Consider the following 24040-nt stretch of genomic DNA (forward strand, 5'->3'; position numbering starts at 1 on the left):
AATAGCTTGGTTGCCTCAGATTAATAATTGTCTAAAGATTAAGAAAAAAAATGATTTATGTTAAAAAATACAGCATAAATTGAATATTAAATATTGTCCCTTTCTGTTTTCTGAAATTCCAGACTGTTTAGAGAAGGGATATCTATCCACCCTTTGGGACTGGACCCCTTAGGGGCTTAAAAGATAAATCTAAGGTGTTAAGTCAAGAAGTAAGGAGAAAAAAAAACTTGGCTTTAAATAAATGCGAACGGTGGAGAATACCACCTCCTAAATCAATGCGGAGGTAAAAATATAAGGTCATTACCATAGTAATGGAATAATAGGGCTATAATTATGATGTTACCAAGGGCAAATATTTATTGTTTTCCACATGGAAAGAACAGGACAATGTGTAAGGATGCGAGAAAGAAAAAGCGAGAAATATGTAGAAATAAATTTGTATTACTTTTAAATATTTGTAAAAAAAAAACTGACAGTTATGCGTGTTGGACTTTTGTGTGCACACACACACCTGTATAAAGAACAAGTGTGTACAAATGGTCTCGTGAACCATCAGCTGACATTCTCGCCTAGTTGTTATGTTATGTTCTTTCTCGGTGTGCCTCTGATCGGTTTTGGTGCCATAGTGGATCAAAAAGATTTAAATCTAAAAGGAGGATGCACAGACATTTTGGGGTCCACTGACTCAAATACCAAAGGGCATCTCTGCATCAAAATGGCACAACAACCATGCAGGTTGCCCTGGGACAAACGGCAGCAACAGCTTAGGTTCAGTGAGCTCATCTTAAAAAAAAAGGGGAAAAAACCCGCAAACACAAACAGAACAAAAAGATCAATTCATTAACATTATCTACAAAATAATTAACAGAAAACACAAGACTACAGTTTCCCAAATAAATCTTTCATGTTCTAAAAATGAAATGAGACACGTCTCTGGTGGGCTACTTCAGTACTTTCTGAACATGGCTCCCAAGGTGAGATATTAAATGTCTCATTTGATTCTATGACTAAAGCTTTTTCAGAAATCCTGTTAAATTCCACATTAATGCCAGCTTAATTTTCTTATAGCCAAAATAGGGTTTATATGATTACCACAAAACTATATGGATGAGTGGTGAGTTTTAACGAAATTAATAGGTAATTTTGTAATTGGCTTTCCTTCATAAAGGGATCTGAGGGGTAAAGTAGGGCAGACCACCCGAATTACAGATTTAGTAGAATCATGTTACATTTCTGAGCAGTTTCTTGTAACTCAAATGTTCTTCTTCTACCTCATGTTTAATGATATCAGTATAAAGAGAAAGCTACTTACTGGAGAACTGTATTGAGAATCCTTGCTTGCTGATGAAATAATCAGAATCAAACTGCAGCGTAAGTATGTTGAAAGTCGAGTGGATGTCTTCAGGTAACGCTGGCCCTGACCATTCTTTCAACAGGATCCCACCATCTGATGGTCCCGACGGACCATCCCAAACTCTCAGAATATCGTGGCCAACCTCGGTGTCAAAGACAATAAAGTGCAGGCTGAGGAAATACAAAAATACAAGATTGTTTACTTTCACATCAACAAAGAGGCACAACTCAAATTTCATAGTGGCATAATGACTAATTGTATTATTGGTCATTTTAGACTTCGGTGAATGAAGGTTGATGTTATATGGGAGTTTCTCCTTATAATACTGCTGCTGCTCTATATTAACCATAAATACTAGTAATCATTAGCGTGTATAAAATGGTAGCTAGCTACCGAAACCTACCCAGGATGGAAAAGAACGTTTTTTTGTTTTGACTTATTTGACTTAAAAAAGCCAGTTTCTATTCTTCAATCCTTTTGTGAAGCATTACCATTAATGTAGAACAGGAAATACCCCAGATAACTGCAAGTCATTGCGACATTACTCACGTGCACTTAAATTACCTGATAGTTTTTCCTGTATCAGCCTCTATAGTCCAGGTACAGTGGAGGTTGTTGTCGTATGGAGCAGGATATCCTGGAGACAGAATCCGTCCAGACACCGCACCAGTTATGTGACCTCCGCACTCAGCTACAAGGACAGGAAGCAAGAAGATGAGAGTGGAAAAAAGTGCATATTTGATGCCTTAATTTATGCAGCTTAAAGTGTCAGCAGCTGAAACACATCCATCCATTCACTAATGCATATTAACCAAGATATTTTAAAACACCATAGCAGACATTACTATGCATAATAAAAGAAAGCATAAAGAAACATTGGAGCAAGTACTGCATTTTATGATAACTTATATAAAAAATATCATTTTTTTGAATCCACATTTTTGCAGATTTGGCCTATTAGTGGCATGTGGCGACTGTGGCTCAGTGGTTTGGGAAGCGTATCCGTAACTGGAAGGTCGCTGGTTTGATCCCTGGGCTCTCTGTCCTGGTCGTTGTGTCCTTGGGCAAGACACTTTACCCTACCGTCTACTGGTGTTGGCCAGAGGGGCCGATGGCGCGATATGGCAGCCTCGTTTCTGTCAGTCTGCCTCAGGGCAGCTGTGGCTACAACCGTAGCTTGCCTCCACCAGTGTGTGAATGCGCGAATGAATGAATAGTGGCATTGTAAAGCGCTTTGGGTGCCTTGAAAAGCGCTATATAAATCCAATCCATTATTATTATTATTATGTGAACCCAAACTTTTGATCAGCTGTAAAACAGCCTGTTTCAGTGTACGCGTTGTTCTCAATAAATTGCATGCTCAAAAAAATGTTTTGTCTCACTCCCATTTCTTTTTGTTGTATGTTGAAACTCTTCTTGGGACCTTGTTAAGATCTAACCACGCAAAATATGATTTTTTTTGCCATTTTTCAAGTGGTCTTAAACGTTTGATCGGGACTGTATTTGACTGGGTCTTCTTATCCTCGGGCTGGTTTGGAGAAGTAGGGTTTCCACCAGTTTTAGATCTGGCCCGACATTTTGGCCCACTGAAAACAATTTCTCTCTATAGAACCAGATCCTACATTAAACATTTTATGGTGGTCTTTGTATTAATGTTTCAATTTATCTATAAGATGTAGCTTCTGTTCTTCGCTGTAAATTGCACTGAGGTGTGAAGGTTAAGTTAAATGAGATTCAGTTAAGAACTGCTTGAATCGTTAAATCAACCTTGAATTATCCAAGCTTTTGGTATAGCGTTTCAAGGCTGGCAAATAACTTTGATGACTCTTTTCTGTTAAGGAGTTCAAGAAAAAAGAGGCAGTTTACAGCACGAGTGAGTTTTGTGTTAATTTTATATTGTTTTTTGTGGACAGAGAGGTTAAAAATAGTGAATATGGACAAATCAGGGGGCAAAGCTGGTAAGAGATTTAAACTCATCATGGTAGCACATAGCGCAAGAAGATGACTGCTGTTTAGGTATGTCTACGTGTGTGTATGTACATCTGTGCATTTCTGTGTGTTTGTTTGTGTGAGTTAAACGTGCATCATTAACACAGCCCTACAATCTACAAAACCATGGCAACCTACTGTTGTTGCATTACCCTGGGCAGAAAGCACACAAATCAGAATTTCCATGTGAAGACAAACACAAAGGGTACTCCAAGAGACAATCACACAAAAGGCCAGAAACGTACTTGAAAACATTTCTACAGTTACGCAAGCACATCCAGACATGTGAACACACCCGCCAGCATACACAGTACAACAACATAGTTGTTTCTGTCCCTGGTGAATGAAAGCAGGAAAAGAAAGGCAACTATTCTGTTATGTTTTTATCACTCTTGCTGGCAGATACGACTCACAACACAACTTGCAAAGTAAGCCTTGGCCAATTTTCAGAGAAGAAGTTTTAAAGATCAGGCCAACAGGTGTGGAGAATTTTGATGAGATATTTTCACACTGTTGCAAATTTAATTGCTGTTCTGGCTTTGACATATACTGATGAATGTACAGGCAGAGGGAGGGTAGTTAAGGCTTTTCCACTTTAAAAGAAAGATAAAGACTATAGTTTTGCTTTACTTTACCTCTGCCTTTGACATTAATTATTGTCATGTAAATTTTGATGAGACTGTGTTGCCTCAGTGTAGACAGGGGACTGCAGGAGACTCAAATGTAAACATTTACTGTATTTACTTGGTACAATATCAAGGGAAACCAGGGGAAGCACACATCCTTACAGGTCATACTATCACCACAACTCTGAGCTTGTCATCACACTGGGAGAATGTTTATACTTTAGACAAATATTCTGTTCATCCCTTTATTCAGATAAAGTACTTTGCAATATTTTGCCTGCAGCTCAGCTTTGTGACCTTAACATGGCAGCATACACAAATAAACAATATTTATATAAGCCAGGGAAGGACTTCAAGGCCAATAGAATCCTGCATGCTGCTCTGGGCTTGACCCTTTGGGACCTTTCCAATAGAAAAGCAGAAATCTTATCTCAGTAACATAATTTGCAACAAAAAGACTATTTCTGTTGTTGAAAGTAAAATTATGTAGGACACAGAAAAAAGTAACGTGCCAAGCTATGGTGACGCGTAACTCATAATAAATGGACACTACAAGAAAATACAAAAGATCTTTTTTTTGAAAAAAGATATAATTATCAAAACAGTTTTTTCTAATAACAATATGTATTGCTGTAATGAAACTGTTCCATGTAAAGATAATGTGTGAGTGAGTGCTGTAGTAATGAAAGTTTATACATATGTGTGAACTTAAAAGTAAAAAAATATGCATGCATTTATTTAAATTTGATCTTTCATGTTTTTTACTTTTATAAAGTTGTATGTGAAGAGGTGGCTTGGTTATTGTGTTCATGTCTTGTGTTTTTATAAGTACATGCAAAATTGTAAATCTATATGTGTTGTATGAAAACCTGGATTTTACCAAAACTGAAATATTGTCGGAATAATTTTCCCCTCTCCTTGTCAGTTTGAACAAGGAGAGGGGAAAATGGCAAAAAAAAAATATTCTCAAAGTAGCAGACAACCACTCTTGGTATAGAAACAGCCTGAGGCAAACCTATCTCCTGATCTCCATGCTTATGCACATAGATATGGGAGTAAGCAAGACAGACAGTGGAGGAGACAGTCAGAGAGGCAGAAAGACAAACACTCCAACAGACAGACAAAGGATGAGCACGCAAAGGTAGCTACAGAGGTAGTTAGCCCAGGGCTCTGCCAGCAAGTATTCTCCCGGTTGCTGGCTTACCTGAAATAAGGCAGTGACAGAACAGCTGCAAAAATTTTACTGACTGCAGAGGCATTCAGGGTCACACACACACTCTTCGCCATACACATCCATTCACACACATTGTTTTTAGTTGCCATTAGAAACCACAGCTGGGTATAACCCACATGACAGACTTCAGATGTACTGGCAGGTTACAAGACACATGGTTAAGCATTGCAGTGGAGAATTCCAAATTAACATGTGCTCTGTGCCCACATCTACTCAGCAAGATGGAATACCTACAGGAACTGTGCTTTCATTTCCAAAATATGCAAAGCCACACAATATTTATGAACAAAATGGGAATTTTGGACTTTAAAAAATTGCAAATTTCCTTTAGGGGGTTCAAAGCTAGCTACAAACAATACACGTAAACAAACCTTCCATGCTTCACTGGAGGTTGCTGAATGAAAACAAGGAATCAGAATGACCAGCTGTACTTGTTGTAGTTAAAATATGAAACAGCTTTTACACACTTAAAAGCAAGAGAGGAAAACAAGTTAAAAAGCACCTGAATCTCTTGGCATACTTTTCTCAGACCTAATTAAGAGGTGCTAAATGTCAACTAAAGGTACAGCTATCCTCTGATAGTTTATCTGCCTGAAAACGTTAAGAAATGCCCAAATATATTTTAAATGGGCCAAATACAGTTTAAAAACTATTTTTACTATCTGAAAAAACATTGTGTGTAGTCATGTGGTGGTCAGTCATTGCAAAACTGATATACTGTAACTGTCTGTTTGTGACATTTACATTGGAAATGGATGATGATTCTTTTATTTTTAAATCTGTGGTCAGCATTCTCAACTACTCAAGTAGTGTTGTTGGAGTTGGAGAGAAGTGCAGGAGGGCTGTCCTTTTTTAAAAGTTTCATTTCTGTCTTTTCTTATTATTTATGATTCTCTGTTGCAGACTTAGTCAGAAGGGGTGAAGAAGTGATTCCTGTTAAGAGGACAGTTTTAATCATGAATCATCAGCTTTATACGGGTGTGCAGTAAGTTTGTTTAACAACGAAAACCTTTTTAATTTTTATATCTGAAATGATTGCTATCTAATTTGACTAAAATGAATTTTGAGCATGCAGACAAACAAACTTTGTCATTATACAACTTTAGAAAAACAGCATGCGGTCAAAATTAGGTTATATAGCAAGCAGTCTGTATAGTCGTACATCGAAAAAAAGAGTTATTGCAGCTCTTCTATGACATGATATCTCTGTTTGGTCGTATTTTACCATAATTTTATTCAAGAAGCAACAATTTCAGATGAATCAATATTGTTTCCTACATCACCTTCAGTCTCTTCTGATAGAATATTCTATTTGCTGTGCATGCTGAGAATAAAAGAGAAAGCTGAGGCTTCTGTCAAAGTCTCTGGCATAAAATGCTCTTCACACCTTCAGGGTACTAGGGAGTTGTCTGGCTTACATTATAAATTCATCACTTCAGAAATCACCCTTTATTTTTGCATCTTAACCACGCAATCCTTAAAACAGAGAGCACGATGCACTAAAATATCATACCTGATGACAACCAGATGCCACAGTGCATGTAATCTCATGTGCACAGGCCAATGATCAGAAAGGCCAGTTTTTATGCATAAATTGTATTAGAACCACTACATTTCCCACAGTGTTGAATCAGTCTCCCACACGCTCTTTTGAAAGTATTCATGTGTCTGTTGACTCAGTCACTTGTTCTCGCACACTGTCTTTTGAATCATCATGCTGCAACTCAGAAACAGACATGAGTAGCTTCTCCCTGCTATATCACTCGCTGAATTGTATGAAAAAGAGAGTTGTCCAGAGGTTAATAATTCAGATCTTGTAGTCCTGAAATATTGATGCAGAAGGGAACCTACACATATGCTGGCATACTAACCGACACAGGAAGGAAGCGGCTTGTCCCAGACGCGTCTGTCGCCACTGAGACAGGTGAGTGTACTGCTCCCATGAAGACTGTATCCAGGGTTGCAGGAGTACAGGACAAAAGTGTTGGCATAATGACCGTCATCCTGGATCTTATAGCCATAACTAGGGACACCTGGTTCCTCACAGCGTACTAGGTCAAAACCTGGGTGGAGACAAACACACAGGCATAGTGATTAGGTCTTCCTGTCCATGCTGCAACACTACCTTTCACACAGGATGATTCTATTCTGGACAAAAGGACATAAGGTTATTGTATTCTTCTCGAGAATCTCAATATGTCCTACAGAATTTCAAGGTCTGAACACAATGTTAATACTTGTGACATGAAATTATAAAATTATGCTTCTTTCTGTGACATTCAAAAAAAGAAAAAGTTGGGATTCTCACTTTCTGAAAATATAATGAGAGTTGTAATGGTAATGGAAAGCATTGCCAGTTAAATTTATGCAGTGAAAATGTGGCTCCTATGTGAAAATGTGGAGGGGGGAAAAAAAGCATTAAATGATCATTTTACATCCCACATAAACACAGAAAAAACAGAGTTTCTAACTTTCTAAGATACACAAGAATAGAAAAACTTCCTGCCATTAAGGCAGATGGTTAAACAAAGACACAAGAATGCAACCAACATATGCTTTTTTCCCCCTCAGGTCAGCTTATGATAGATATAACATTCCCACTCAGATAGGGGTTGCTATAGGGACAATAAACAGTGAGCTGTAAAAAAGCTCTTTATTCAAGAAGATTCATCAGTTAGCAGCACAGATATTTAATTATCCAATAAAGTCAGCGATACTTAAATTTCTACATGGTAAATTTCAGCTTTTGTCAATGAAAGTTTAATGAGATATTTGGCAGTGCGTTGCTAAATTGTTTCAATATGATGATCACTATGAGTCACTTGACTGTTGGGTGATGTTATTATATGTAAAACTGCTAAGTTTTTACTTCTTGCCAGATTCAGGGCATAAAATGAGAATCCACTCAATCTATAAGTTTGACTTTTGCGTCTAGACCTGTCAATTCAGTGAAAACAGATTCACCTAATGGTAGAACTTTATCAGTAACAGTAATATTTTGATAACAATATAATAACCTGCAAGCAACGAAAATGGTAATAACTGTAATATGAATTGCTGTATACTGACTTATAGTTATTTATGGTTACCTAGTACTTTTTGTTTCCCTTCATAGGTAATAAGCCAGAACATTAAACATAATAGTTGCATTGTTACATCCAAATAAATAAGAATGCTATAGACATAAGTCAGGAATATTTAGTCCTGACTTTAGTTTAGTACCCTCAGTTTTTGTCTGATTATCACCCAGCTTTTAAATTTAAATGTAATATTAGTCAGCTATAACCACTTTTGCTACAATGTAATTACTTGGCTAATAATGTGGTAATTAAGTGATTATAACTTGCTATTTCTGTATTATCACGTTCTTGTTTTGCCGCTATTACCACATTATTACTAAACTGTAATAGAAAATGCTAACAACCGGCTTTCTTAATGTCCTGAACAGATGTGCACATTATTTTATTTTCTGTATTAAAATAGCCTCTAATAATGTGCATTACTGAAACTGTTTAACTCAGACTCTGACTCTGCTTAACAAGCAATTGCAGCCTCCGTTGATCAGCAGCCATTGCTTCCTCCCTTTCTTTTGTTTAAACCTTATATCAATCTCTCTTATCTATCCATCCGCTCATCTATTGCAGCAGCGCTTTGAAGAAGGTGTCACCTTCTCTGGTTTAATGACTCACTGATTGATGGTTGTCTAATGGCCTAACTGACATACAGAGCATATATCTGGCGTCCATATAACATCTAGCTTCATTTGTTTGTCCCTTCGTCCAGCCGCTCTTCCACTCGAGATGTGTCACTTTCTCACCTTCTTTTAATGACTTGCAGATAAATGCTCCTCTAATAGCCTCTTTGACTTACACAGCAGCTGCTCTTGCCTTCTTAAGAGACTCACTTTACAGCTATTAAGATGTGTGCGCGCATATGTGTTTGTCAGAAAGAAAGACAGCCTGTTTCAGATATTCATGCACTCATTTTTTACAGTATGCTTGGTAAGCTACTGTTGCACTCTGGCCCTCAACAGAAAATCCTTGGGAAAAGTGATTGTTGATCTTTCAAGCTGTCAAAAAGGGAAAAAGAAAAACAAAGCAATACAATTTGCTGACTGAGAAAGGCTAGTCTCTACAGTTTTGTAGTACATGACACCTATTTTGTTCTGCTACATACAGTAGCACTCAAGAATCACTTGACTGAAGCATAGGGCAGGTGCAGGATACATTCAAGAGGGCAATCAAAAACAATTACTACCACTCTAGATTTCAATTATAAACATCTCTTCATGACGATCTTTGAGATGAGCTACTTGTCATATAGTAAATTACTGTTTGCGTAGCTGTGTGCATATATTGCTGTCATTTTTAGGACTACTTTTGATCAACAATTTGTGATGCAATTTGTGTAATTTTTTGTAACTCTTGCCTCCGTATGGCATCAGGGAGACCAGATATCCCTAATGTGGTGATCTCAGGCTAGAACTACTGATTTGCTATATACATTTTCTGTTTAATTGTAGATAATCAAAAAGATGTCTCCACCAAGTACAACATCAAGAAGGAATATTTTAAAACCCATCCATCCATTCTCTTCCACTTCTCCTCAACAAGGTCACGGATGGCTGGAACCTATCCCCGCTACCAAAGTGTGAGAGGTGGGATAAACCCTGATCAGATCGCCAGTCTGACACAGAGAGACAAACAATTATTCACACTCACATTTACACCAGTGGCAATTTAGAATCATCAATTAACCTTATCCTTCTAATTGTATGTCTGTGGACTGTAAGAGAAAGCCAGAATGTCCAGAGAGAACCCACACAAACATGGGGAGAACATGCAAACTCCACACAGAAAGTCCCCAGCGAGATGGTGGGGTCAAACTCAAGACCTTCTTAAGGCAACAGTGCTAACCACGTGCCACCATGCTGCCCATAATTTGAAATATGAAACATTAAAAGGTATTAAGGAACAGTTTAGGGATGTGCAAATATGTACAACACATTTCCCTTTAATTTAAAGTAAAATTGAAGTAGAAAGGTGTCTGTGATAGACAGCAAGAGTTGTGTTAAAAGCTCCTTTCAAACCAGCGCTGTACAAGTAAATATACATTTTAAATGATCTGTATTCCTGGTTTAAACATTTTGATAAAGATCACTTACTTGTATATGTAAGGTGGAAGCCCTGATTAGTTCCAGAAGCATTGCTATTAAACTCCAGCCACAGGTGATTAGATGTACTATTGATGACACGACCCATCATGTCTTCACGAGTAAAATTTCCAAGGAGGCGTGACGAACTGTTCTCTCCATCATATACCTGTCAATCAAAACAAAGGATTAGGGTTTCAGGACATGAATAAAAACATGAGTGTTAGAAATAATGAGGCTGTCAGTGAACATAGGTGCACAGTGCACTTCTGGCTTGGTATGAAAAACCAAAAGGCAATGCATAATGTGGGAGGTAAAGTATAAAAGGCTTATTTCTTAGTTTAGCATCCAATCCATCCATTGCTTTGTGTCCTGTTTCCTTCTCTCTGGCCACCTACTCCAGCTTTTCTTGTGAGACACAGACGTATTCCCAAGCCAGCCAAGAAGCATAATCTCTCTGTCATGCCCTGGGTCTTCCCCTGGGTCTGCTCCTTGTAGGACCCAAAAAGCTTATGGCCATAGTTGAGGAAGGTAGATCAACCAGTAAACTGACAGCATAGTTTCATGTTCAGATCTCTCTTCACCAAAGTAGGCAAGGACAGCATTAACTTGGTGGTTGTACAAAGACTGGATGGCCTATAAAAACAGATACTGTACTCCTGAAGCAACCTCCCACAGGACACCCTGAGGGACAAGTTCGATCTCACACAGAATCACACACACAAGGGTTGAGCAAACTCCTACACACCCTAGAATATCCTCATGGCCATAAGGAGTTTGTCCAATATTCAACGACCAGGACAAAAGTGGCACGCATGACAGGTATGACACACTCTATTATCCAGTACTCTGACATAGACCGGCCATCTGACCTCAGGAATTCGCATGATAAGGTGGGGCCAGGTTTCACAATGAAATCACCCGAAACTCTGGCTGATTGGGACCCACACCCAGTTCCACACCTTGGCTCAGGCGATTAGAGGATCATCAGGGGGTCCTTTTGTCCCTCTGTGGGGGGACACTCCCACTAGGGTTATATCTGGGACTCTCCACCATTTGACCTTAGAACTGAAGAAGCCTCTCGGATGAGAGGTGAAACGTCTTCAAGTAACTTAAAGAAGTCCAGACGCTTTTCTTTGCAAGCTCCTTTGACTACGATGACCTGGATGACTGAGAACCTTCACAGACACATCACATTTTCGGTTGTCTAGACCAAAATAATACATTTTGCTCTACAAGGGCCTGATATCCACTTATGGATACATCCATCCATCCACATCCACTTATACATTATACTGCCACTGTTCTATCGAAATTTAAAGCGAAAGTCCTCATATGTGGATCTCATTTTTCTTAAAAAAATAAAAATAAATAAAAAAAAATCACGTAATTCTAAGAGAAATTAAAAATGCATGCCATGAATGAGTTTGGGTCTTAGGAGGTTAAAGCAAGTCACTTTTTTTAAAAACTAGCACCCCGGTGGGGCGCTCCAGGACAGTCCAGGACATTTAAAAAATTGCTTTATCTGACATTTTGTTTGCCACAATTAAAAGTGGCACAGTGAACACATTGTATGAACCTACTTTCAATTTTGCTGTTTAATTCTTGTTCGTAACCTCTGGCAAACAGTAAATTTGAAAATCACTTTAAATTCTGTACTGGCAACGGGAATATTGTAGCTGGTTATTCACAGTAAAGGTTGTCTCAAGCTGTCATAAGTGTTCAAAAAGTGTATTTATATTTTGAAAAATTATCCCCCTTCATTTTACAGATGAAACCATTTACAAGAAATAGAGCATTTTTTTTCTCCATAAAAGCTAGAAGCCTCAGTATGCATATTTTTACTAATAACTAAACACACTGGTAAAGCCAAGCCAATGCCTGTGTTTATGTGTGACTTTATTTGATATGCGCATTAGAGGAGGGGAAAAATGAATAAGACTGAAAGCAAGTGAAGACAGGAGTTTTGGTTTAGGGCGACATAAAAACGTCTCTCGTTTGTATTTTCTTTGTCGATCACTTACTCACCCTCCTTTTCGATATTCAAATATTACAAAAGCATTAATGATGTTACCATTTTAGATTTCTTGCTGAACAGGGTCTCGTTTTAGTTTCCAACAATTCTGGTTTGCAATATATTCATTAAGCTGTAATTGTGCACTCATACAAACAGCACAAACAAGAGGCAAAACAGCTGGAAGCCATTTATTTCGAATGAGCACACTGAAAGAAGTAGATACAGAGGGTGGAATAATGGCCGCCAAAAAACATCTTTATAACTTGGCAACACAAGAAAGTTGAGCAGAGTATTAGATTGAAGGGCTGTGCTGTGTATTTTACTTACTAAAGCCCCATTATTATGGCTTAAAAATACAGGTTTTCACCAAAACTAAAAATAAGACGTACTTGTTATTACCAAAGTAAGTTTCAAAGCTAGCACTACATCCACAAAGTGAGCTAGTGACAAACAGAAGTTGCTTTTTTAAACAAGTTGTCATGTTTTATTGAAAATACTGTTTTCAACATTGTAAACATGCAGACAGAGAGGAGAACAGCCCTTAATTTGAAGAAGAATTTGAGGGAGAAAATAATCTCTCTTGATTCATTTGAAACTATTGAAGACAGTTTCCCACAAGCCTAAAGGTGATAAGTATTTGGTAGTGAAACTAGCTCACACAATGTGATATAAATATATTGTTCGTACTTGGGTTGGTTATGCTTATATTTGGCAGACAGTGACATTTCTAAAGATTGCTAATGACAGGTCTGCAGGTCGCAGGAATGCCAAAGAAAATAGACGAAGGCAAGGTAATGTTCTATCTCAAGTCAGTACTGTCAGTCAGCAGAGACACCACCTGCTACAAACATGTACCTAGTTTATATTTGAGTACATGGCCACTGGAAGCGCAGGTTGAAATTGCATCACAGTATCAGCAGCATTACTCCACTAAACTTAATTTTCCTTCCCATGTTCCCACCCCACAGCTTCCCTCTCAGTGTCCTCCAATTTTGCGTCGTTCCGTCTGCCTCTCTTGCTTTCTGCTTCAGTCTTTCTTTCTTTTTTTCTCTGTTTCAGTAAAACTCAGTATGGTTAATGAAAAGCCCTGCAGCTCATAAATCAACATGTCACCATCTGCCACCCCTCCTCTCTCTGTCTGTGTGACTCTTTCTCTTGTTCTCACTTGTTCTCTTACCACCTCTATTTTCATAACAATTCCTTCACACCCCGACTTTGTTTCCTTCTCACCCTCCCTCTTTTCTTCAGGCATGGGGGTAAATCTCAGTAAATATGGTCAATCACTGTATTAGCTGATATTTTCAGGCAAATTGAGCTTGGTAAGCCTCTTCTTTAATAGTGCCAGGGCAAAAACTTAGCCAACAGCAAGAGAAATTGTAATGAGCTGCTTCATATGTTACAGGAGAGTTTCGCCTCAAGCTGGCTGGAACTGTTAAACAAATGGTTTGTGTTCACAGTGTTCAGCTGCAGTAACAGGAATTAGCTCCATTACTGTTAGCCCGGGGAGTGGCGTGCTAATTGCTAGCCTAAGTGGCACTTTGGGGCTATTTCTTTTTACTCATCCATTTTAGTTTTGCTGTATGCTTTCTGCTAATTTTGGGGGAAATTTATAATTAATACACTATGATCAGCCACAACATTAAAACCACTTAATTCTAATTTTATGTAGGTCTTGCTAAACTTCAGTGAAGGATCTCCAGCCCTTGGGACAAAAACATGGGATCTCTGGTGGTATCCTGTGGTGACCATATATATGCCTTTAGGGGAGGTTGCAGCTCAGGAGGTAAAGCAGGTCATCCTAATCGGAAGATTGGTGGTTTGATCCCTGGCTGTTCCAAATGTCCTAAGACTATGAATGTGTGTGTGAGATAGAAAGCACTTGAAGGAATGGGTGAATCAAGAGGTTCAACAAGTTATATAAAGTGTTTCGAGTCCTTAGGTAGAGTAGAGTAGAGAAGCACGATATAAGAACCAGTCCATTTACCACTTCAGGCCCGATATGGGCATTACAGTAAGTCTATAGTTCATGAGGTATTATATATAGGTTAAATCTAAACAGTTTTTGATGCAATGTCCTATTTGTGAAGACCGTTGTCATCAAGGGGTGATATCTCCATGAGAGATGGATTTGTTCTGCAGTACTGTCCCAGTGGATGTAAACGCGAGACCAAAAGTTTGATCTAAGCTTGAGCATTGCAAAGTGTTCTGATGTTGTGGCAGACCTCCACAGATGTTGTACACATTCACCAAACTGACCCTGAAATAGACATTAAATAAATATTTTAAATAGCTATAGTACAGTGATCCTATCCCATTAAGCATCTGGTATCTTTTTATAACTATTGCTTTTTGCAGTATAGCACACAAGTAAGGATGCCCTTGTGCAATATCACTCAGATGTTGGATGGTTAAAATTAGATTTCTTTTAAGATAAAAAAAAAGAAGCTGAAACTCTAAGGATTTTAGTTTGAATATAATACAACACGGGACCAAAAGTAAGAATTTAGTACAACAAAAGTGAGTATTTTCAGTTATTTTGTCTGTAGAAACCTCTATTATTTTGGCAGTACAGTTTCGGGTTTTATTAAGTCATTTGGATCATTTCTATTCTGCTGGGCTTCTGGATACTCCAAGTGATATTTTCAGCAAGTATTCTGGCTTTTCCACAGCTTCCATGGTGTCATCTATAAGTGCCAGCTACCTCTCGCTCTTTGTACTCACAGCTCCATAACTTTACACTTGAGCAATATTTATTACTGTGGTAAACCTGAGCAGATACTACAAAACTTGATGGATCTCAATGGGCCAAACAAGTGTTTTCTTGGGCTCATGTGACAAAATAAGACAGTATATGTTCCCAGTATTCACATCAAGTTTTTTTATGCTAATAAGCAAAATTTAATCTTAACAATCAAGTATTTTTTGGTTTGTTTTCCCATCCATATCCAATCTCTGAGCTGTCACAGAAAACCTAAATCCTAGTGTCTGAAGCTCAAGTCCATTTGTTTTTCAGTCTGATTGTGGAAGTAGTGTACCGAGGCAAGTATTTGTTGTGCTGTAGCTCAATCTATACCTCATACATGCAGCTGCAACTGTGTTTCAGTGCACAGTTTAGTTTAGAACTATCTGGCTGAAAAAAACAAACCCTTTCTAGAAAAAGCAGAGATCTGGAGAGCCACATATGTGCACTAATGCACCCCTATAGCATCAAAGAGGATGATTTTGAATGGAAAAGAAGCCAGATGGTTCGATGAGCCCGCTCCTCTTTAGCAAAGAGAAGATGCAGCATCTATATTATATAACTTGGAATTTTGATTCATCAGCCCACAGTACAGTTTTTCATGTTGCCTCAGTCCATCTTAAATGAGCTCGGGATCAGAGAGGGTAGCGGCATTTGTTCGAAATGTTGTTTTTTTTCTTTACGCTGTATAATTTTAACTTGCATTTGCAGTTGCAGGAACAAACTGTGTTCACTGACAATGAATTTCTGAGCCCATGCTGTGATTTTCACTGCAAAATCATGTGTCTTCCTAATGTTGCACCACCTGAGGCCTGGTAATTACAACTATTTAATACTGTTTTTCAGCCCTGTCCCCGGTGCACAGAGAATTATATTTTATATTGTAAATGATGTGCTCCAAAATATTTTCATAATTATATGCAGTGGGCCAGAAACATCCAGAATGATCCAGAACAGCCACAGAAATCCAAGTATCCAACATCCTGCCTGCACACTCTGCACATCCTTTTTAACTTCTCATCCCTGTCATTCTTCCTATTCCCGTGTTTCCAAACCAATTCTCTGTGAATAGCAAGCATGGTCGTCGATTAATTGCTGTGACAACTGCATATCAGCAATCATAAGACATGATCATTTGATCAATCATGGCTCATTGTTATGCAATTGATCGTTATGCAACAATGCTGTTCATAAAGATGAAGAAACCTGCAGTCTACTGAGACTGTAGACGTCTACGAAAACGTTGCATCCAGATGGACTGAATCATTTTTTTCTGGTCGAGGTACTTCAACATCAAGCTAGCTCAACTGAAGAAGAGTGTTTAAGTGTTTAAGTGGCAGGTAATTTCAAAAGCAGCATTTTAAACACAATTCTCCATAAAATTTAACCCTAATTGTAACTGTATAGTTTGGCACACAGCCTGTCTGCTAGTTAAAGGTAAAGTTGAGGTATTTTTTAGAGAGAGAAAAAAAATAAATTTATTATTGAGACTCTCAGAGATGGAGAAAGCAGATAGGACAAAGAGATATTAGGAGTGAAAAATGAGAAACTGTTTTCAAATTTAAGCCAGCTCGTGAAGTGACATTTGATAAACAGCAAATTTAAAGCTTAATGTAATTTCCTAATTAATTTTAGATTTTTTTTTTTAAATCAGACAGAGGCTCTTTACATGATGTGCTGCTGCAGTTGATTTTGTATTTATCAATACAAAATGATAATTTTATGTTGTTCAAAGGGTTTAAAGGACTAATGCAGGGCAAATTGTGGTATCTATGGGTATTGCTAGGTTATGCAGCAGAAAAGGTGGTAAATGCATATATTTCAAGGGGGAAAGCATTTAATAATAATACATTTTATTTAAAAATAGCGCCTTTCAAAGCACCCAAGGACACTGTACAACAGATAAAAACACAAAAACTGAAAATATACACAATAATAATAAAAATAACAGATAAAAGTTAAGAACATACAGTGGTTTAAACATAAGCAATTTTAAACAGATGAGTTTTGAGGGTGGACTTAAAAAGAGGGAATGAAGTAATGTTTCTGAGGTCAGGGGGTAGGGAATTCCAAAGTCGAGGGGCAGAGCAACTAAAAGCCCTGCCCCCCATTGTGATCAGACGAGCGGGAGGAACGGAGAGAGAAAGAGAAGATGAAGATCTGAGGCACCGGGATGGGAAGTACATCTGTACTAAATCGGAGAGGTATGGTGGAGAGAGAGAATGAATAGCCTTAAATGTATAAAGGATTATTTTAAAATGGATGCGAAATTTAACCGGGAGCCAGTGAAGCTGCTTCAGGATTGGGGAGATGTAAAGGGGAGATTTAAAACCTTATTAGTTTAAATGTCTGCAAACTTTTAAATGATTTTGATTAGGTTTGATGGGATATTTTGTACATGCAATTTTTATTTCCTATTGACAATTAGATTTCCTTTGTCTCCTTTTTCTGAATATACAGGGAATATTTAGGCGTTTGCATGTCTGTTAACCATCTTGGCGTCACTTTCCTTTTGTTAAAAGGATTTTTACTTTTTTCAAACACATCCCACTGGGAACAGTTCCAGCTTTTACAATGACGTTAAGCCTCTCTAAAAGTCAGGAAGAACCCTGCTAATACAATCTAACCACAGACAGGCTCAGCCAATGCTCTAGGCCTAAGACTGATAATACACTCTAACCACATACTGGCTTAACCATGCCCTCAGGCCTAATACTGCTAAGAGACATTGTGAATAAAAACAGTTTTAGACGATGTCTGTAGGACAGCGCTAAGACTGTAAAATAGCTTGCACAATTGCCAACGGGGCAGGTACCAGAGTGAGACTTATGAGGATATATGCGCATCAGAAATATCTGTAATTCTCTGTGCAGATGGGAATTTTTTAACATCAAGTTTATAACATAAAAAATTTCTTGAATAAAAAAAAATAAAAAAAATCTCCACATCTTAAATACGTTACAGATCAATGTACCTCTTTCAGTGTCTTAGAAAAAAAGTTCAAGGAGTTGAGTTTTTTTTTACTAAATACAAATAAATATATTGTCAAAAAACAAACAAACAAACAAACATTTCTTTGTCCAAAATAAAGGCTGAAAGTGAACTCTGTGGATTTATTAGATGTTAATGTTATCCTTGAAGTTGGAAGTTTTAACTTGGGAGTCTATGGGCACTGACTTAGTTGCCTTTAGTAGAAGTCAATTATTTGGCACTTCACCAGTTTGCTTTTTGAATAATGCAAAAGGGAATACAACAAAGAAACAGCAAAAAAACGAAAGAAAGAAAGATATTGAAAAGTAAACACTAAACCATGCAGGAGGTGATCATCCAAAATAAAAATAGCTAGCAACACAACAATAAAGCTTGAAACTGGGGTAAAACGTCTCTCTTCTATTGTACAAATTGTGTCAAATAGCTATTCATTTTATTGATGGTACCCCCATAATATGAGTAATGAAAGTGCAAAAAAGCCAACCTTCAAACACAATAATAATTGTACACTGTAGTGGATTCATTAGAGGGTTAATAGAGGAAGAATTGATCCTTCTGTGCCTCTGCTTCCAAAGCATTCATTCAGCATGGATGACTACAGCAGGAGCACCATCAGCACTAATAGGGAAGATGGTTAATAACCCCCTGCAGGGATGTTATTGCTTCTTGCAACAATGTTTAACACATCTAAAAGGTAGGTCTACCTTGACGATACTATTTAACTACATAGCAGGTAAGCCAAGAAACCAGAGACCTTAATGTTATTCACTATTCTCCTTTTCCTGGACTTGCACATCTCATATAATTAAAGGACAAACATTCCCTGACACATTAATTAGACCAGATGTTCATGGCTAGAACAAAAGCTTTGACACATTATTTCATAGAGTATTCATGCTAGCATCTAGAGCTCAGCAAGCCAAACACGTAATGATTGTTCAAGCAAAGTCAAAGTACATACAGCTTTGCATTTTGACAGCATTTGATAGTGTAATCCTGTATGTATTTTGTCTGTGTGTGTGTGTGTGTGAGTGAGTGTGTGAGTGTGTGAGTGAGAGAGGGAGAGAGAGAGAGTAAATAAAGTATACACTTTAGGACTAATTGGTGAAATTTGTCATTTTTGCATGCATATCTGTGTGTATGTGAGTATGCACAGGGTACACACCTTGAGATAATCTCCATCTTGCAATGAGAAGCTCTCAGCTTTCAGCCTGATTCCTTTGCCCTTTTCAGTAGTAATGCGGTAGATGCACTCATGGTTGTTATTGTAGTTGGAGGGGAAATTTGGAGAAAGGAGAACACCTTCTGGTCCCAGTGAGGAGGCCCCACACTCAGCTGTAGCGAGGCAGTGGAGGAGAAGTTACAAAATGAGAACACTTCTATCTAATTATCTCTGAATAGCAGGCTTGGGTTATAATTTATTTAAATTACAAAAAAACCATTCTGCATGACGTGGAGAGAGCATGGCGCATATTAAGTAGCGCCACAAACCTTTTTTTCAACTCGGCAGAGACAATGCAGAAGTCTATTAAAAAAAACAGTGGAAAAGTCTGGAGCCACCGCTCTTATATTTCTCTAGAAAAATGAGAAATAGGTGAAGTGATGCAAACATAAATGGAAATATAGCAATATGGTATAAAAGGCAAAAACAGAGTTTGTACCGTTCTAAAGAGCTTGAATGTCAATATTCATTTTGACTACCCTATTTTTTTAACACAGCCTGAACTCTCTCGTAATTTAGTAAAGTAGTCTTCAGAAAGAGTTGAAAGCTTCTTGAAGGTTCATTTTTCTGTCAAGATTATCCCAGTAATCTCAACATTGGGATTCTGCAGAAGAATTCATATCTGTTAGTGTCCCACTGTGTGTTTTTCTATCCATGCTTTTACTGCATTAGCAGTATGCTAATGCAGTAAAAGCTAATCAGACCTCTTCCAGATGGTACTGCCTGGTGGATCATTTTTAGATGGTACTTTTATGCGTTCATAATACCATCAGTTTTGACAAGATCCCCCAAAATAAAAAGCTTAACTGCCTCCCTGATCCATGACAGAGCCTCCACTGTGTTTTACAAACGGCTGTAGACACTCACTGTTGTACCCCTCTCCTGACCTCCTCTGTACATAAAGATCGATGATGATCTGAACCAATGTAAAAATTGCCTCTGGTTTCCAGTCCAGTTCATGTGTAGCTTAGCATACATCAGCCCTCACTTGGTGTTTCCCTTCTGTAAGGATGGCTTCGTCACTGCCACCTTTTCAGTGAGGCCACTTCTGATTAGGCTTAATTGAACTATAGGGCCAGATGCATCTGGCAGGTCCTGTGACAGGTTCTTTGCTAGATGTTTTCCTGTTTCTTCAGAAGATGGCTCTCAGTTATTGTTCATCTTCTGTAGGTAATCTTTTGCAGAGATGGGCAGTAAGTAATCGTATTAAAGTAACGTATTACAGTAACGCATTATTTGTAACGGGTTACTGTAATACGATTACTTTCTTCAAGTAACGAGTAATATAAGGGATTAGCTCGCCGCGTTACTGCGTTACTAAAACCGTGATTTTTTTGCGAGTGTCTCATGACAGTGACATAAGCAGTGCCAAAGTGACAACAGCTGTGTGTAGATCAACAATGGATAATATATTGAGTGCGAGTATGAGCGTGCAGTGTTTAAAGCCTGGAAGTACTGACCTTACTTTGAGTTTGATTCCGTAAAAAGTGACGAAAACATTAGCGTCAGCTGAGAGAAAGAAAAAAAACACGTGAAGGCTCGCGATAAGGAACCGGCTCGCGCCGTTCACGTCAAAGACCCGGCTCTAAGAGCCATTTCGTTTGCGAACGACCCATCACTAGTCGTAGCGCACTCGGTGTTTGCTCGGAAGTTAAGGGTTTTTTTCGCTGTAAAAATTAGTTTTCTTCCAACTCAGTACTCTCTTGCACTTTTTTCCACTTCACTCTGCACGAGAGCCTTGTGCTTTACGCTGGGCAGAGGGGGGAGGGGCGGTAGTTACACTCAGTAGCACAGGAACAGAGCCAGAGGGAGAGAGAGAGAGAAAGAGAGCCAGGGACAACAACGTCACATTAGAAAGGTATAGTAATCATCCACAACTATTTTCGGTTGCAGATGATAAAGGATTCAGAAAGTTTATTCATGCAGGCCCATATGACAGAGAATATGCATCTTCTTTTTGTTTTCATATTTTAATTTATATTTAATTGTGTTGTGGTTTGCAGTGTTTTGTGTTGTTTCACTTTAAAATTGTAAAAGGAAAAAGCTGAAAATTTAAATAGTTAAAAGTTGAAATGTGTTTTTTGTATTATATGATTTATTTATTACATTTTATGTGGAGTGAATAAATAAAAGTATATTTACGGTGGCCCCTAGAGACAAAGCACATACAAACTTCAAATCACGGTCAAACTCTGAAGCACATACAAACCCTGAAGCATGTACAAACTCCAAAACATGTAAAAACTCCAAAACACATAAAACACGTACAAACTCCGAAGCACATAAAAACTCAGAAGCACATAACAAAACACGTACAAAAGACAACAGAAGTACTCCAGGATGCTAGGCGCAGTGTTGAGCTTTTGCTACCTAGTGGCTACACAAGCCAGCAAGTACCAACCACGGATTTGGTGTGTGGTAGTAACAGGTAAATGAACTTTTTTTTAAATTATTTGAATATATATGAGTGCCTGTGTATAAATACACAAACAATACACACATGCTTTCAATTGTGTAATTTAAGTGATCTAGTAGCTCTGCTTTGGAAGTTCAGTTCATGCTAGAAATGTGTTTTGGAGTTTGTAGTGTTTTGTCTCTAGGGGCCACCGCATATATTTATATATAAACATATATAAATGAAACCACTTTTTTTTTTACGTTAGTAATTCCTTTTGTGCATAATTTTATATTATTGTTAATAATAAATTAATTAAAGCAACAAAACAACCTGAAGAGCCGGTTCGGAGCCGGAAGAGCCGGTTCGCAGCTGAAAGAGCAAGCTCTTTTTAGTGAGTCAAACCGAAAGAGCCAGAAATCCCATCACTAGCTACGACACAGAGAAACTCGCGGATTCTTCCACTGACCGCTGCGGCACACCTGCAACAGGGCAAACCTCCGCCTGCTATACAGGTGAAAATAGAGCAACAGGACCGCTGAGTCTTTGATATTTTCTGCTGTGTTTCACTTGCATCTATTTGAAAGACTGAGTGTAAACACAAAATAATATTTTATTTTATGTGCTGGAATGTGCAGAAAACAGGTTTAAATGTTAAACAAATTTCTTCCAGTCAGAGAATGTTGCATATAATTTATTTTTAAGTTAAAAGATTAAAACTAATGAAACAAGTTTTAAAAAGAGACTTTTCCATTTGATTACATTTTGTATGATGGATTATGCAGAAAAAGTAGAATTGGGCTGAAAGATCTATCACTTTATTACCTATTCAGGTTGTAAATCGTGTTTTTAAAAAGTAACTAAGTAACTAAGTAATTAATTACTTTTGAAAATAAGTAATCAGTAAAGTAACGGGATTACTTTTTTGGGGAAGTAATCAGTAATTAGTTACTGATTACTTTTTTCAAGTAGCTTGACCAACACTGATCTTTTATGCCTACCACTTCCTCTTTTTTCTTCCACTTGTCCAGTTTCCTCAAATTTCTTAAGGGCACACTATGCTGAGATAAGCAACGTTAACAGCTGATAACTCTTTCGTACTCACTTTGTTGGTGCAAAAATACTATTTTATGCCTGTTAAACTGTGCTATCATTGATAATGTTTGTAGTTTCAGCTAAAATGGGGGAAATTATATGCATTTACAACACACTGCTAGTCACAAAATGCCTGAAGAGACTATTATGTTTAGACACAATACTGGTTCATTCTTTACTAGGTTAGGGCCCTTTTTTATTCTTGAATGAGTCATATGTCAGATTAACAAACAAAAAACATTGCCCTGAAAATGGTCAGGTGTAAGGATTGGACTGAAAATGAGAGACAAAGCAGCCAATGTTGAAACATTTGAAAGACCTTCAGAAAGCTGGGACAACTATTGTTCAAGTCCAAAAGAAACCCCTGCAAAAATATAAAGAAATGACTGCTGGCTCAAGACTCTTGCACTGCACTGCAGTTCAAAAAGCATTGTCTGAAATATGCTACAAAAACAACAAAATAATTTGAAAATAAACTACAAAACATTAATAAAAGGGCAGAAAAACAAAACAACACACAAAAAAACCCTGCAAACAATAAGGCTGGATAAGTATGTCGGAGAAGTCCTTCATAAAATTATACAGAATGATCTAGCAGGTGCCGTGCCTATCAAAGTTTAGGAATTCATATAAACTGGTACTTTGTACAAATAGTGTTTTGTCATATGCAAATGAGGAGGAGATAAAAGAAGAGAGCCGAGCAGGCTTTTAACTCCCACTGAAGAGGACCACCACTACTTAGAAGAAAAAAAAGAGGAAATGGGAGTAATGAGACAGATGAGAGAGGGTGGTTTGAAACAATATAAAACACACTAAAAAAAGACGCAGTGTTTATCAAATCTGAAGAAATTTGAAATTCAAAACAACATTTCTGTAAATGTTCTGTCGTGTCTAAAGCAGATTAAGGTAGGAGGTAAGGAGCATAAATAAAGGAGAGTCACAGCAATTCTTCAGAAATTCCTTTTAAAGTGAAAAGAGTACAATAGAGTGGGAGTAAGAGAACAGAGCCTCGAGAAGAGGGGCAGGAAAGGGATAAAGAGAGAATTGGAAGGGGAAGAAAAGAAGAAGAGATAGCAGATGAACCAAGACAGACAAGCCTGAAAATGCTCAGAAAGAAATTAGAAAAGGGAAAAGGGGAGTAACAAAAGGCACGGTATTAACACTTTTCATATAGCGCCTAATGCCCCAATTATCTATCAAAGGACTGTCAAAATATAGAGGAAGA

The 24040-nt window shown here is 37.8% G+C and overlaps 1 protein-coding gene across 1 annotated transcript in view; it reads right to left on the reverse strand.

Moving 5' to 3' along the window:
* The window catches only part of csmd1b (CUB and Sushi multiple domains 1b), a 437934-nt gene that overhangs the window by 97469 nt on the left and 316425 nt on the right, over positions 1-24040 (reverse strand). Inside the window, 5 exon segments of the mRNA XM_085164942.1 lie at positions 1313-1524; positions 1919-2045; positions 7075-7266; positions 10368-10524; positions 19269-19438. Coding sequence (XP_085021068.1) covers positions 1313-1524; positions 1919-2045; positions 7075-7266; positions 10368-10524; positions 19269-19438 — 858 coding nt within the window.

Source organism: Neolamprologus multifasciatus, chromosome 1 (assembly GCF_963576455.1).
Source record: "Neolamprologus multifasciatus chromosome 1, fNeoMul1.2, whole genome shotgun sequence".
NCBI classification, from domain to species: domain Eukaryota; kingdom Metazoa; phylum Chordata; class Actinopteri; order Cichliformes; family Cichlidae; genus Neolamprologus; species Neolamprologus multifasciatus.